We start from the raw sequence: 16,117 nt of genomic DNA on the forward strand, positions 1-16,117 counted from the left end.
AGGGCAGTGAGCTAATTGAGCAGTTGAGCCAGTTAAGTCAGTCCATATCTAGAGGCAGCAACTTCCATGAGAGGGACAGGTACCTGGAGCATGAGCCTTGGAGCCTTGTCAGCTGCCACAAGTTTATCTGCTGCTGCCTCTGAGCCAGCACTTTGTGGTAGCTTGAGGTAATGACCTCTAAATTACCTTTAAAGAAATCTCTCCCGAGCAAGTCTGTGCAACCATCTCAGCATTCTGCAACTGGCTTGGAAACGTTTTCCACTCCCACCTTTCTCTGCTGATTGCAGCAGAAGTTGGACTACTAAAGCAGTCACAGAATCACAGAACCTTAGAAGTTGGAAGGGACCTCCAGAGATCACCAAGTCCAACCCTCCTGCCAAGCAGGATCACCTAGAGTAGTTCACACAGGAATGGATCCATGCAGGTTTTGAAAGTCTCCAGAGAAGGAGCTGAGCTGAGCACCCCTGTCTGCACTCAGCATGTACTGAATGTAACCAACACAACCTTCAGTGCCTGCTCTGTGTATGGCAGTTGTGAGTTATCAAGGATGAGACCTGGGGCTATTTAGTCTTCAGAAGAGAAGACTGAGAGAGGATCTGACCAATGCTTATAAATATCTGAGGGATGGGTGTCAAGTGGATGGAGCCAATCTGTTTTTGATGGTGTGCAGTAAAAAGACAGGAAACAACAGGTACAAACTGGCACATAGAAGATTTCACCTCAACGTGAGGAGAAACCTCTTTACAGTGAGGGTGACAGAGCATTGGAACAGGCTGGCCAGAGAAGTTGTGGAGTCTCCATCTCTGGAGACTTTCAAAACCTGCCTGGATGCATTCCTGTGAGGACTGCCCTAGGGGATCCTGCTTGGCTGGGGCGTTGGACTCAGTGATCTCTGAAGGTCCCTTCCAACCTCTCATGTTTTGTGATTCTGTGATTATTTCACTAGCCCAAGCACCTGAGGAGTGTTTCAAGCTAGAACCAGCATCTGCCTCCCTCTCCTCAACTTTTTCCTTCTGATCCATGGTCTGGATGTTCCCTTTTTCCATGGTGTTGCAGGTACACTCATCCTTAGGCAGAGTCACAGCATGGATATTTTATCTCAAATCATGAATTTCTCAGTTGATTGAAAACCAAAACAACAAACCACAAAGGCTCAGGGGCCATACTGATAATTTTGGTGAGATATTTTATGTGATGATGTGTGTACAAGGGAGCAGCCTGAGCTAACTGCTGCTATTTATTTTCTTTTAGCTGCTTCTTAAATATGCAAAAAAAATATGTGGTGCTACAAATCAACCTGGTTGGTTCTATGATCAAAACACATTATTTGCTCAAACTGAGGATGTTGTTCTCACACTCTCACATGAAATGTGAACTATCAGTAGAAAATGAGAAATTAAACTACAAAAGTGAATGAGCACTCCAGCTTCTGTAATAATGCTACTTGTCACAGGCATTCTGGCGTCAAACCCTTTCTTGTGCAAATCATATACAGATATTCTGCAATGTGCAGTCATTGGTTTTACCCTTTCCACTTGTATTCATTTCCATGGACTGAAATAGTGACATCAGGGATGAATTACTTCAGTTGTAAGATCTAAGCTTTGCTGTTGTGATTATCTAAATATTACGATATTTTGGTTGAAACAAGTCAAGTATGTTCAGTGTCTTGGGATAAAAAGTTTATATTACCTAGTTCCATGGTCAGTAATTATTCTGGAATTTCAGAGTGCTTTATGGTGTCTGCAACACAAGTGTGTGTTGATCTCTGATTTTCATAATTTCTGCAGGCTGTCAGAGCACTTCAGTTAATGATGCAAACAGAACACAACAGTTTTCCCTAAAGCTGTAGTGTCATAATATTTAACTCAGATCACAATCCATGCTAATATTTCTTATATTACAAAGTTGGCAACAGCAATTCTACTCCCAAGGGAGTATTTGTGGGGCCCTCTTTCATTTGGCATTATAGACCTGCTGGAGTGAGTTCAGAGGGGGGTCGTGCAGATGATCAGAGGGTTGAAGCACCTCTCCTGTGAGGACTGGCTGAGAGAGTCGGAATGTCCCAGATTTGAGAACAGAAGGCTTCAAGGAGACCTTATTGCAGTTTTTCAATACTTAAAGGGGCCTATGAGAATCATAGAATGTCAGGGGCTGGAAGGGACCTTGAAAGACCATCTGGTTCAGCTTCCCTGCCAGAGCAGGATCACCCAGAGCAGATCACACTGGAATGCATCCAGACAGTTCTTGAATATCTCCAGAGAGGGAGACTCCACAACCTCCCTGGGCAGCCTGTTCCAGTGTTCTGTCACCCTCACAATGAAAAAATTCTTCCTCAGGTTCACATGGAACCTCCTATGCTTCAACTTCCACTCATTGCCCCTTGTCCTGTCACTGAGCATCACTGAAGAGGTTGGCTCCATCCTCCTGGCACTCACCCCTTACATATTTATAAACATGAATGAGGTGACCCCTTAGTCTCCTCCTCTCCAAGCTAAAAAGCCCCAGCTCCCTCAGGCTCTCCTCATAAGGAAGATGTTCAACTTCCTTAATCATTTCTGTGGCTCTGCCACTGCCACAAAATGGAGACAGTCTTTTTAGCAGAGCCTGTTGTGACAGTACAAAGGATAACATGTTTAAACACTAAAAGAGGGTAGATTTAGACTGGATATAAGGAAGAATTTTTTTGCAATGAGGGTGGACCAGTTTGCACAGAGAAGTTTTGGATTCTCTCTCCGTGGAAGTGTTCAAGGCCAGATTGGATGGGACTTTGAGCATCCTTGTCTAGTCCCTGCCCATGGCAGAGGAAGTTGAAACGAGGTGATCTTTAAGTTGCTTCCAACCCAAGCCATTTTTTCTTTCTATGGATCCCAGCAGCACACTGAGTAAGTAGAACTTGTGTTTTTACCTTTCAGGGAACTCTTCAAGATGTCATTAAAAAAGGAAGGAGTGTTTTTTTTGTATTTACATCAGGTTATTCTAGTAATGTGATATTGATGGCCTCTGTGTCAGGGCTCCTAAAATGAGACCAGTAGCTGCAAACACCTACATCTCAACTCTGTCTCTGATAGGTTTTGTGGATGTAGACAAATCTCCACATCTCTCCTCCTCTGTTTCCATTGCTCAGAAACAGTGATTGTTTCTAAGTATTGGTTAATAGTATTGCATACTCTATCCAAAATGAGGAGCAGAGCAGCAGGGTATGCCTGCAGTAACTGGTGTGGCAGAACACAGTAACAAATTGCTTGGGATGTCAGATGTGACTCAGCAAAGCCATTCTGCTCAGGGAGCATGGGTTATGGCTGATGGAGGAAACAGCAGGTCCAGCACCAAAGTGGAGAAGAGAAATGCCAAGTGGCACTGGCCTTTCTGAAGCTCTTCGACAGAACCAGGTAATAGAGGTCTTTTGTATAGAAGGTGCTTGAAACATCACAATTTGTCTGACTGGCATGACCTTTCTGCTTTACTCATGAAGAAAACAGAGTTTCAAAACTCTGCTTGTTTTGAAAACACTCTGAAACGGCTTACAGCCTGCCCTGTGCTGCAGGATGCTGGGGCAGATGGCTGGCATGCAGCTTGGGCACAAGCACAGTTCAGAAAGCTCTTCTGTCCTGATTATTCCTTGTGTCCCAAAGGCAAAAGGCCATTTGTACAGACAGTGTCCCCTTTCTGACAGCGGCCCAGGCAGACAAGGGACATGCTTCTGTGCAAGACGCACATATGGTCTGACTGCATATGGCAGTTTCTTAATCCATATGGAGGGCTGTGCCCTGAGGACCACGTCTAGGACTGGCATCTTCTTTGTTGTCTGAATGACTTGGCATCCCTGGCATGAATATGCTCAAGAAGGTGTCTGGACTTTTTCCTCTTTGAGGCTTATAAGCATACTGTCATTTTGTCTAAGTACAGCCTTTTCTGCAAGGCTATCGTGTATGTGGTATACTTTTGTGGGTCTCATGGAGGGCAGTCTGAGACACACAGAGATACTGAAAAGAGATGAGAGCAGAAATGTGCGAGGAGGGATGAAGATGAAGGGAGAGCAGGCCAGCAGGGCTCCAGGCTCTGAATCTGATGCCTATGTCATGGGCAGAACAAAGACCAAGGCAAAAAAAATCAATGTCTGCAGTTAGGGAAACTGAGGCCAGGTGACTGAGTCATGTACTCAGAAGACTAAACTGACCTGTATCATACATATATAACATATCTATGTTATATTGTTGCATTTTACATATAAATATGTCTAACCTGCCAGTTCTTGTGATTCAGTATTGGAGGGAATGCAATTTACAATCCAGGTAAATTCAGAATCTATGTCCTCCATGGAAAAGATCATCTGTGGAAGATCATTTCTTTGGAATGTGACCCCAGGAGGCAGGTGAAGCCAGAGAAAACACAGCCAGAACATGCACTGCAGCTATTTAAGATGCTGCAGTACTGATGCAGGGAGTACTCCAGAGAGCTTTTCTGTAATCAGGCCTTGAATGAGTCAGAGCACTTTTGAGATCTGGCACAGAGGTCCCTCCAACTGCTGCATTTTTTATTGCTGCTAAGATGCAGCATCCATTGCAGCAAGCAGGCAGACGCGTGGGGAGGCTTAGCACTCTTGCTCTGACACCAGCAACTCGGGATTTGCTCTCGGTGTCAAAACAGGTTGTAATTAAGACTTCTCTTCATTATGTAAGAAATTATTTTTGGCCAAGTGCCTGTTTGAAACCTTGCATATCCGTGCAAAGCTGGGGAAGTGGCCTGCAGGAAGTGTCTGGGACACACTGTCTGTGATGAACAAGAGAAAGGAAATACACAGGCCTTGATTTGTTGCTGCTCTGTAGCTCCAAACAAGGTAGTTAAGCTGGAGTTCCTAGAGGCTGCCCTATACTTTATGAGTTTACAAAACACTGAATGTAAGTAGCTAAGCCTGGTCCGTAGTGACCACCAGCAGCAAACAGCATATAGAGCAATCATGTGTGGAGACAGATCATTATGTGACCTGTCATGGAAAGGAAAGCATGTCCATTTCCACTCGACAGTACAAAGTGTTTGTCATGAAGGCAGGTAGTGTAAAAGAGTCCTCTCAGCAATGGCCTCTCCAGGTCCTACTTTCCTATGGACACTACAAAAGCATGTGTATTGAAACTACCCATGCAAAGCTGACCACGTTCCTCCTGCTTCTGAGCGTGCAGAGCTCCAGGTGTTGCTTTCGTACAGCAGGGTGTGCAGTGCACACATTGCAGATAGGTGTGCTCTGACTTCAATCCTACCAGGCATAGACTTCCTATCCATTTCTTTTCCCTAGTGTCCAACAAGCACCATTTTATGGACAATAACTTGCTCTACCAGTGCAGAATGAACTTCCGTCGGCGGCGGCGATTAATGGAGCTCCTGACTGAGAAGTCTCGCTTGATGCCAGAAACCCATGACAGCCCATTTTGCCTGCGCAAGCAGAACCATGACAACAGGAAACACACCAGCTTTCTCTCAGGTGACTCATGAAAATTTTCTGCTGTCTGTAAGGTGACTCCACAGGGTGTTAAAAAATTGGGTTTGGACAAGGGAGTTCTGCCGCGACAAAGAGATGGGGAGGCAGCTTGGTGCAAGCTAAGTTCCAACTTTATTAGGCAACATACAAGGGTATTTATACTTTTCAGAAAGCATCAGAAGGCTTAACATTTTTATCTATTGATTAGTCATTTTATCACATGCAAAATCGTCTTTTCCTCCAATCTAAATTCTGTCTGCCACATCTGTTTCCCGGGGAGCAACAGTCAGCATATTCATCAGATAAGGACAGGCATATTCATCAGATGGCAGGACAGTCTCCTTGCTGCTTCTGATCAGATCACTCCGACTCAGATAGTTTGCCCAAGGCTTGTGTTGACACTGATGATTGACCATTGTTACATTAGTGGCCTGTGATCCCACAGAGTTCAGCGTTTGTTTGAAAAAGAAAAAGCAGAAGTTTCTATCCTGTGCCTCTCTGTGGAGAAAAACCGTTCGGTGGAGCGCTATGGGAAGATGACTCTTTGTTCACCAATATGGTTAGATGGTCAAATCCACTTTATTTCCGTGATGCAGTGACTTATATGCACTTCTAGCAATAGGCATGCTCCACCAAGATTGGTTACAGTCAGAGGGTCCAGAGTTACATGTAAGGCATCAATAGGTCAGCATACCATAACAATCTGAGGGTCAGCCTCTGCGGCTGGCTAAACTCTGCCTACCTGCAGCTGCACTCCACCCCCTGCAGCTGCATGTGGGGGGAAGCTACCCTGTGCCTGCTATCTAAACTCCCAAGATGGATTCAAGGACATTCCCAGCACGGGTTGCTCATGTTTATCAATTCTTGTGTGCTCTGCTAACAAGAATTTCTCCAACACCTCTCTTTGTAGGGATTTTCCATGCACTCAGTTTACCAAATCTTCATCTGCCTAGGGAGATACTATATCTGTAACAATTAGCAGTCAGATGTTGATCAAAATTTGATGTCCATGAAAAATCACAACTAGTTAAAATCTCCCAAGCCTGAAGTAATTTGTCATACATTCTATATGGGATTTTTCAGAGGAGCAAAAGGGAGGGGAAAAGATCCAGCAGCGTTTGCTGTACAGAAATATCTAGTTAAGAACTTAACAAAAATAAATGTGAAGGAAAACAAAACCTGGAAAAATCAACTTCCCTATATTGGAATGTCTCCTACAAGACCCTGCATTGGGAGCAGTTCAGCCATTATGTTAGTTGCAGCATTACATGCACACAGTGGCTCTTCTAGCCATGTAGAACACACTAACCCTTTCTCAATGTTGTCAGCAAAGGCATGGCTTACTGCTTTTATTTTAAGGAAACCAGGGAAGTGTGTTTAATAATTGATGCCAATTCCCTTTCTCTCTGTGTTTTCTTCCTGTTTGTAGTGAGTCCCACCAAGGAGATAAAAATCGTGTCGGCAGTGCGGAGGAGCAGCATGAGTAGCTGTGGCAGCAGCGGGTACTTCAGCAGCAGCCCCACGCTCAGCAGCAGTCCACCCGTGCTCTGCAACCCCAAATCTGGTGAGCACCAGCATTGCTTACAATGCACAGGAGACAGCGAGCAGATGTGTGCCAAGAAGGCGACGTGAAGAGTGCTTGGTGTTGCATTTATCTTCCCAAGTAAACGTTAAAAACTCAGTGTCACAGGTTTTGTAGGCCAGAGGGGACTATTATCATCCTGTAGCCTCAGGTCCTGCTGAACACAAGCCAGACGTCTGCCTCCAATAATCTCTGTATCAAGCCCATAATTGTGGTTTGAATTGCAGTTTATCTCTTAGGGCGACATGCAGTCAGAGGTCAGATTTGTCTCTTCATTGCCAAGCTCTGAACCAATTCAAATCTCCTCCAAGAGACATTCCTCTGGTGCAAGTCAGAGGAGAGTTTAACTATCCAGTGGCTGCTATGAAATAATACAACTCAGAAAACCCCAGCCTCTGTAAAAAGGGGCAGCATTGTTTCATTGTGTCTGGGACCATTGCAACGTTTTTGTTTGTTTAGGTCTTACACCAGTCAGTTTAGGAAGGTAAAAGCAGCGTTGAAGCTTATTTTCCTTTTGAAAGGATTTCCTATCCCACAGCAGACGATTAAACACATCCATTCTTCCACAGTTCACTTAGAATTGTTTCTTACTGCTCAATGGGGAAGGGGAAACCAGACCAGGATAGGTATTGTTTCAGCTTTTCTGTTTCCCTCAGAATCAGTGCTGAACTTCAAAGCAGAGTCTCTGCTGCCCTTTGTGCTGCTTCTTATTTCAAATTTACCGGGTCTCTGCCAGTGGTGTGGGGAGTGTTGTACAATGGAGGAAGGCTTCAGTGGATATGTGTAGGCTTTACTTTCAAAGGCTTGTTGGCATTTGAAGTGATTACTAGAGAGTGACTCAAGCACTGTGTGAATCCTGTTTAAAGTCTTGACAATTTCCCCCTGGAGATGAGTGCATTTCATTCTTGCTGTGCAGAGTGGCCATCAGAAAGAGAGGCATAGTTACAGGAATATTCTCTTTCCCTCCTTTTAGTACATTTCTTTCCTGGGAATTCAATATGAGGCATGAAGTTAAAATAATTTGGAGGACTCAGGAAGATTGCTTGTCCAAAAGCCAAAACCCCCTACACCAGACCTGATGTCTAGCCTAGGGGAACACTCTCCATGTTGGTGGTCATCATGTCTTTGCAGTATGTTACTATTGGACCAACTTCCAATATATACAATGGGTTTGTCCCTGTATGGAGACAGGCACAGTAAGAGTACCTCTCAGGTAGGCTTCACAGAAATGCACTGGAAGGTTTTGTGTGGGGAGATCTTTGGTCCCAATACTTCACTGATTACATCAATGGAATATTTTCTGGGACAGATACAGCAGCATTCATGCACAGTCCATAGATGTGTGTGGTACCTGAAGCATGCTGACTATTCCATTCATTTATGGTTCTGGTTACAGATGAAGTGTCAACCCATGAGCAGTGAAAATGAGTTTATTTTAATGCAGATGATTACACAACATTGAAAGGAAAAGGACAGGCTGATGTTGCCCTTTCATAAAGTCTTTGATTCTTAAAAGAAATTCTCCCTTAGGACTAGTTTTCAAACTCTGAATGGCTTTCACAGGCTCATGTTTGAAAGGAAACAGCAATGGGCCTATAAACTGCCTTATTTTAAAGACTTTTAAGATTACCAGCAATGTAGGGTAATTTGTCCCATAGTGAAGTACAGATCCACACTTCATCTCACTGAGATTAACATAGGGCTGTCAGATGTAAATGACAGAATCACACAATCAACCAGGTTGGAAGAGACCTCCAAGATCACCCAGTCCAACCTATCACTCAGCCCTGTCCAATCAACTAGACCATGGCACTAAGTGCCTCATCCAGTCTTTTCTTCAACACCTCCAGGGACGGTGCCTCCACCACCTCCCTGGGCAGCCCATTCCAATGCCAGTCACTCTCTCTGTGAAGAACTTCCTCCTAACATCCAGCCTAGACCTCCCCCGACACAACTTGAGACTGTGTCCCCTTGTTCTACTGCTGGCTACCTGTGAGAAGAGGTACAGCCTCCCTTCAGGTAGTTGTAGACAGCAATGAGGTCACCCCTGAGCCTTCTTTTCTCCAGGCTAAACAACACCAGCTGTTACAGAGGAGTTCTTAATCTTCTGCTGGACTGTAAGGTGAGTTCCATGTAAACACGAGGAAGAATTTTTTTGCCTGAGAGGGTGACAGAACACTGGAACAGGCTTCCCAGGGCAAGTGTGGAGTCTCCCACTCTGGAGCTATGCAAGACCTGCCTGGATGTGTTCCAGTGTGATGTGGTAGAGGTGATCCTGCTCTGGCAGGGTGGTTGGACTGGATGAGTTTTCAAGGTCCCTTCCAGCCTCTAACCTTCTGTGATTCTGTGATTTATTTTTTTTTTTTTCACAAATAGGTTCCCAGTATCCAGACCCAGCTCAAGTCTCTGATCAGTGTGCTAATAAATACAGGGCAAAGGTATAGTTATTGTCAGATGAGTTCTCATGCAAGCAAACAGTTAAGAAAACGCAGGTCATGGCTTGACCATTCATGCAGAAAAACAATCATCAAACAAAAATCATTCTGGAGATACAATGAAGGGGGAAGCATGCAAGGGGTCCTGTGTGGATGATTTACTGATTTCAGCATGTCAAACAATGATAACGATTTAGGTTTTTTGCACTGACCAGGAGTGCTCTGTGAAACGTAACACTGTCTAAATGACAGTTTGTCAAAATCCATGGGGAAACAGGGGGAAAAAAAACAGTTTCATATGCTGCAATTCTCCCTGCTCCCATGAATGTCATTAAGAAATTCATGAATGTCTTCAAATACCATCTGTGGGAAATTTTATCTTCCACCTGTGCCTGAAAAGGCAGACATCTTCAAAATTATTTATCACTGAAAGAAAAGCAGCTGTAATTTCAGAAGTGAAGCAGGCAGATATGGAGAACCACATGTCTTTTCATTGTCCCCCATTTTGTGAAGCATTTCCAGACAGATGAATAATAGTACCCAGAATGGTATCCATTTGATGTGGCAGAACTTTCTATCACTTTGTTTTTTCAGGGGAAAATCATCCCAATGCATACCAAGGGAATGGGGAATAACCTACAAAACTCACTGATATTTCCTTTTATCATAGAATCATAGAATCAGTCAGAGTTGGAAGGGACCACCAAGATCATCTAGTTCCAACCCCCCTGCCATGGGCAGGGACACTTCACACTTGATCAGGCTGACCAGAGCCTCATCCAACCTGGCCTTAAACACCTCCGGGGATGGGGCTTCCACCACCTCCCTGGGCAACTCATTCCAGGCTCTCACCACCCTCATGGTGAAGAATTTCTTCCTAACATCCAGTCTGAATCTACCCATTTCTAGCTTTGCTCCATTCCCCCTACTCCTATCACTACCTGATCTAAAAAGTCCCTCCCCAGTTTTTTGTAGGCCCCCTTGAAATACTGAAAGGTCACAACCAGGTCACCTGGGAGCCTTCTCCTCTCCAGACTGAACTGCCCCAACTCCCTCAGTCTCTCCTCACAGCAGAGCAACTCCATCCCTCTGATCACCCTCGTGGCCCTTCTCTGGACACCTTCCAGTACATCCATATCCCTGTTGTAATAGGGGCTCCAGAACTGAATGCAGTACTTCAAGTGAGGTCTCACCAGTACAGAGTATGTAAAATTGCAGCCAGCTATAGGTTACCTAAACTGTCCCTGGATTAAATGGGATTAGATGTCTGTGCCTACAGTTTCAGAAATCTCTTTTGGGGATAATTCTTTACTTGAGCAGAATTTCCTTACTAATGCTGTGATTCAAATCCAACTCCAATGAAATAGCAGAGAGCATCCAATGGGCAGGAGGAAAAGCTGCTCTGCATCAGGAAGGTTGGTCACTCTTTTCAACACTGGACACAGGAACTGCCACTTCTGATGTATGTGATGTTTAACGGACCTTGATTTGAGACAACAAAGCAGGTTGGCTAAACGCCCTGATTTTCCAAAGCTCTCTGCATTTCTACTCAGAGTTATTCTGTCTGTTCCCTGCTTCTTGCTTTGCAAGAACTGAATAAGTGTGTGAGAAGTGGGACTAAAAGGGTGTTGTATCCCAAAACTGTATCTTATTTCTTAGGAGAAACTCCAGAGGAATGTTCACAGACTCGCAGAATGAAGCAGCTTGGAAAAGACCTTTGTGATCATTGAGTCCAACCTATTACCTAACACCTTCTAATTAACTAAACCATGGCGCTAAGTGCCTCATCCAGTCTCATACTGAATACTCACTTTGGTATCTCCACAGTGTTGAAGAGACCTGTGACTGCTGATGAGCTTTTGATGCCTGGAGCCCCATACGTAAGAAAAACTTTCACGGTATGTTGCCAGTAGTTCTCTTTCTTCCCTGCGTGTTCTATTCATAAAGTAACCCAAACAGACATCTTCTGATGGGATAATTAGAGCTTATTTGCATTTGCTAATCTTTCTACTTTAAAACGCCAGACTTTTTGTTATCAGTGCTTCCACATGTTTTGGGCTGATTCTGCATTTGTTTATCCTGTCTTTATGCCAACGCAGTGCTGCTGATTTAAATGGAGTGTAAAATTACATAAAGCCAGTTAACTCTTGTATTACAGAAACTCATCTAGGCTTTGTGCTCCTGGTAACACTTGCTCTGTAGAAGTGGGTTACCTACCCAAACTGAAGGTTTCTGCTTAGGTCTTTCTTGACTCTGATGGGACAGGAATTGGGATCATATTCATTATTAGAGAAAGCCTTTCTGTAAAGGCATTTTTTAATCTAGTCACTGGGAGCATTACTTTTGACAGCCTCTTAGTTCAACAAAAAATACTCACTAAAAGCAAGAGGAATCACTTGAACAGATGACTCGCATGATTGGAGTACTGTGATCAATGGCTACAGACTCTTCAGGAGAGACAGGCAAGGGAGAAGAGGTGGGGGAGTGGCTCTGTATATTAGGAATGCTCTGGATGTCATGGGGGTAGAAATCAAGGATGATCAAGTTGAGTCATTATGGGTGAGAATTAAGGGGAAGGCCAACAAGACTGATAGCCTGGTTGGAGTCTGTTATAGACCACCCAATCAGGAAGAAGAGGTTGATTTATTACTCTTTAAACAACTGGAGGCTTCCTTAAGATCACCTGCCCTTGTTCTGGTGGGTGACTTTAACCTACCAGACATCTGCTGGGACTTAAACACTGCAGAGAAGAAGCAGTCTAGAAGGTTTCTGCAATGTGTGGAAGACAACTTCTTATCCCAGCTGTTACGTGAGCCTACCAGGGGGGCAGCCCTGCTTGACCTGCTGCTCACAAATAGAGAGGGGCTGGTAGGGGATGTGGTGGTTGGAGGCTGCCTGGGGTCCAGTGACCATGAAATTACAGAGTGTTCAATACATGGAGAAACCAGGAGGAGCACCTCTCCCATAAGTGATACAGCAACCTGCACACAACATCCTTTACTACGTGCTGGATGTACAGAGATGTTGAAATTGCATCCTGAACTATTTAAATAATATCCCCTTGAATTTCATGGAGCTGTTTGAAGGTGATCATGTCCATTTTTTCTCTTCCCAGATTGTCGGTGATGCCGTGGGCTGGGGCTTTGTGGTGCGAGGGAGTAAACCCTGCCACATCCAGGCCGTGGACCCCAGTGGGCCAGCAGCTGCAGCTGGCATGAAGGTGGGTTTTCAAAACAGGATGATCTAGCAGGGGTATTTATGCTGCTCTATGGAAGTCTTGGGTTGCCTATACGTGAGGAGAGAGAAGTCCTTTTGTTTCCAGGTTTCAGTATCCTTGTCTCATTTTCAGGTGTTTTGTGCACAGTGAGTTGATGGGGGTTTTTTTGTTCATTGCCTGGTTTTGGTGATGGTGGTGTTTTGGGATTTTATTGGGGGTTATTTCCACTGTTTTCCAGTTCTGCACCAAAAAGAAAAAAAAGCAGCTTTCCTCTTTCCTTTGGAATTTATGTGGCTGCTGGTATGCAGCTTCTCGACTTTGCCTATGTAGGAAGAGGCAATCAGACATAGCCATTGCAAGTGAAGCTATCATAACCTGTTGTTCACTGTAAAGCAGTAAGGTTCAAGACACTTTGGAAAGAGGAATGTAAAGATGCTTTCATATTTCCTAAAGAGCTCAAATAGTTTCATAAGTAATTTAGGAATAAATAAATACAAATTCCATGCCAAGGCTTTTGGACTGCTAATGCAGAGCCCATTGACTTACCTGCGGATTTGGATCACATCCTGCGTATATCTGAGTTAATCACTGTCTTGTACAGGGATAAAAATAGAAGCAAAGCATTATGCCAAATGCAGATAATAGCAAGAAAAGGAAAATACCTGCTACATCTACTCCAGTGCCCAGACCAGGCCAGGCACAAAGAATAAATTATCAGATTATCTCCTGTTCTATTTTATGGGAACAACACAGATAAAGGTTTCAGATGTATTCCACATCTGGCACAGTTCTGCCTTCTAATTTGTCTCCCTTTCCTATCACACTCACCTCAGCTGCCTCTTACTAGTACATTCACACTCACCAAACTGGAGGCACAAAAGTTGCTACCACAATCCCAGGGATGCACATCATGCCCATTGCATGGTGCCAGACCTGCCATGGCACCCTTCTTAGCGACTGCACTACAGGACTTTGCTGGAACATGTCCAGAGAAGGGCAACAAAGCTGGTGAGGGGCCTGGAGCACAAATCCTATGAGGAGAGGTTGAGGGAGCTGGGCCTGTTTAGCCTGGAGAAGAGGAGGCTCAGGGGTGATCTTATTACTGTCTACAACTACCTGAAGGGGCATTGTAGCCAGGTGGGGGGTGGCCTCTTCTCCCAGGCAACCAGCAATAGAACAAGGGGACACAGTCTCAAGTTGTGCCAGGGTAGGTATAGGCTGGATATTAGGAAGAAGTTCTTCACAGAGAGAGTGATTTCCCATTGGAATGGGCTGCCCAGGGAGGTGGTGGAGGCACCGTCCCTGGGGGTCTTCAAGAAAAGACTGGATGAGGCACTTAGTGCCATGGTCTAGTTGATTGGATAGGGCTGGGTGATAGGTTGGACTGGATGATCTTGGAGGTCTCTTCCAACCTGGTTGATTCTATGATTCTATGACTGCTGGGGTTTTTATAAATGAAACTTGCAAGAACATATTGTCTTGGAAACATTTACATTATTTGCGTATGGGCAGGCAAAAAACCCCTGGGAGGGGGAGTGGCAGCTGCAGAGCCTGTTGGTGCATGCAGCACCCTGACACATCCTGCTGGCAAACAGGTCGAGTCCTGAGGGAGCTGGAACTTTACTACGTTTTATGCAATACCAAAATATAGTACAGAGTTATGTTATTTATATGGAGAGTATAATTTTCAAACAGAGATTCTACCTAAAATTTAAAGCAATTAAATGTAAAAATAACAGATTTATTCATGTGTGCGCTGTAGATCCTGAACTTGGGAGTTTAGTACTTTATGGCATCTTTAAACTCTCTTAATATAGCAGCCAACAATAAAGTAGATCTGTTCTGAAGCCTGACTTGTAAAAATAACACTGCTGTTACGTTGTATAATCTTAGAGATTTCACTTCTGCACTCAACAGCTTATAGCTGAGTGTAGTGGGGTTTGGGTTTGTTTTTACTTTTGGATTCGTGCTGGCAGCTGGTGTGACTACACACTAGGAGGTTCTCTCATATGGATTCTTTCATATTTCACCTCTGAAACTGGTTTTATGTACCAAATTATATCCCTGTCCTTCTCACCATGCACTCATGTGCTCTGATGAGGTTACAGACCTTTACCTGGCATAAGAATGTAAAACAGTCCACAAAAATATGAGAGCAAACAGTATTTTAGACAGTAAAATTGGGAGATATTGCCTTGAATTTGCATAAAGGGCAGATCTGATTATTTGCTAAGGAGCTATCCTTATGTAAAATTACTTTTCAGAGCAGAATTTCACATAAACCATTACGTTAGACGAGTCCCTGTCTAGACACTAAAATTGTTGCCCCATTTTAAGGAGCACTGAATATCTTCAGGCCCTGGTGAAGAAATAGCCCTTTGACAATAAGGGGTTTTGCTGAGGTGTTCCCATGACAATAGGTATGTAAATTATAGTGCAGTATCTGACATGTTAAAAAATCCATGTCACTTAATCCATCTGTTTACAGAACAATTCAATCTGGCACATTTAAAGGAATCATATGATAGGCTTTAGATGACAGTTCCTAGAAAATAAATCTTCCTCTGTGGGGAAGCAGCAGGAGGGGCACTTTGAAAATAGACTACTGGGCCCAGTAACTTCTGGTGGGTTGGTGCAAGAGGCTTTTGTCTGCCAGTGTTGCTTTGAGTGCTACACCAAAGAAGCACTAACAAGGAAAGTTGGCGATGATGAAAAGGGCAAGAATTTGAAGAAGAGCCAAGACTTGGCGTTGCAGTTTGTAGAAAAGTTCTTGGCAGTAGCAGCAGGGTTTTTCCTGCTAAGGAGAGCTATCCAGTGCAATCATTTTTGGAAGTGTCTTTATTTGCAGAGCTTGCAATTTTGCACTTTACTCTCTTGAAGAGCACTATACTCCTGCCACTGCATTACACTGGACAAATGGTTGGAGAACTGCTGCCTACAGTCTCACTGCAGGGCCTCAGCTTTTGCACTTTGAACTCTACCATCTATTATATAAACCAGTAAACATTACAGGCTCAACCTACCTGAAAGACTTTGCTTTGAGTTTGACATTGGCTGGGCTCCTGGCCTGCTCCAAAGCACTGTGAATTGGGAGCCTGAGTAGAAATCTCAGTGAGCACAGAGCAGAGCTCTGACCACACACAGGGGCTGTCTGGTGGACACACCACTGGATGGCTGGGACACAGTGGACTTTGCCACACACATGTACACTTTGCATGGCAGCACTTACTGTCTCCTTATAAGTCACATCTTCTTCTAAGGCAATTTTCAATTCCATTCTAAGAAAATGCCTACTTAGTGTGGTCTGCTGAAGAGGTATGAGAGGGTCTTAGGGGTTTTGGCGTTAAGTCTTGGTATTCCTTCTGGGGGCTGATAGATAGGATTACTGTTTACAATCTGAGGTTTCA

General features: G+C 44.2%; 1 protein-coding gene across 2 annotated transcripts in view; it reads left to right on the top strand.

Annotated features, from left to right (window-relative positions):
• DEPTOR (DEP domain containing MTOR interacting protein) overlaps positions 1–16,117 on the top strand; it is an 83,918-nt gene that overhangs the window by 43,592 nt on the left and 24,209 nt on the right. For both annotated transcript variants that reach the window (XM_064154210.1, XM_064154211.1), the window contains 4 exons: positions 5,294–5,479; positions 6,906–7,040; positions 11,321–11,391; positions 12,609–12,713. In XM_064154210.1, the coding sequence (XP_064010280.1) occupies positions 5,294–5,479; positions 6,906–7,040; positions 11,321–11,391; positions 12,609–12,713 (497 nt within the window). The remainder of the gene's footprint in view (positions 1–5,293; positions 5,480–6,905; positions 7,041–11,320; positions 11,392–12,608; positions 12,714–16,117) is intronic.

Source organism: Pogoniulus pusillus, chromosome 14 (genome assembly GCF_015220805.1).
Source record: "Pogoniulus pusillus isolate bPogPus1 chromosome 14, bPogPus1.pri, whole genome shotgun sequence".
Lineage (NCBI taxonomy): Eukaryota > Metazoa > Chordata > Aves > Piciformes > Lybiidae > Pogoniulus > Pogoniulus pusillus.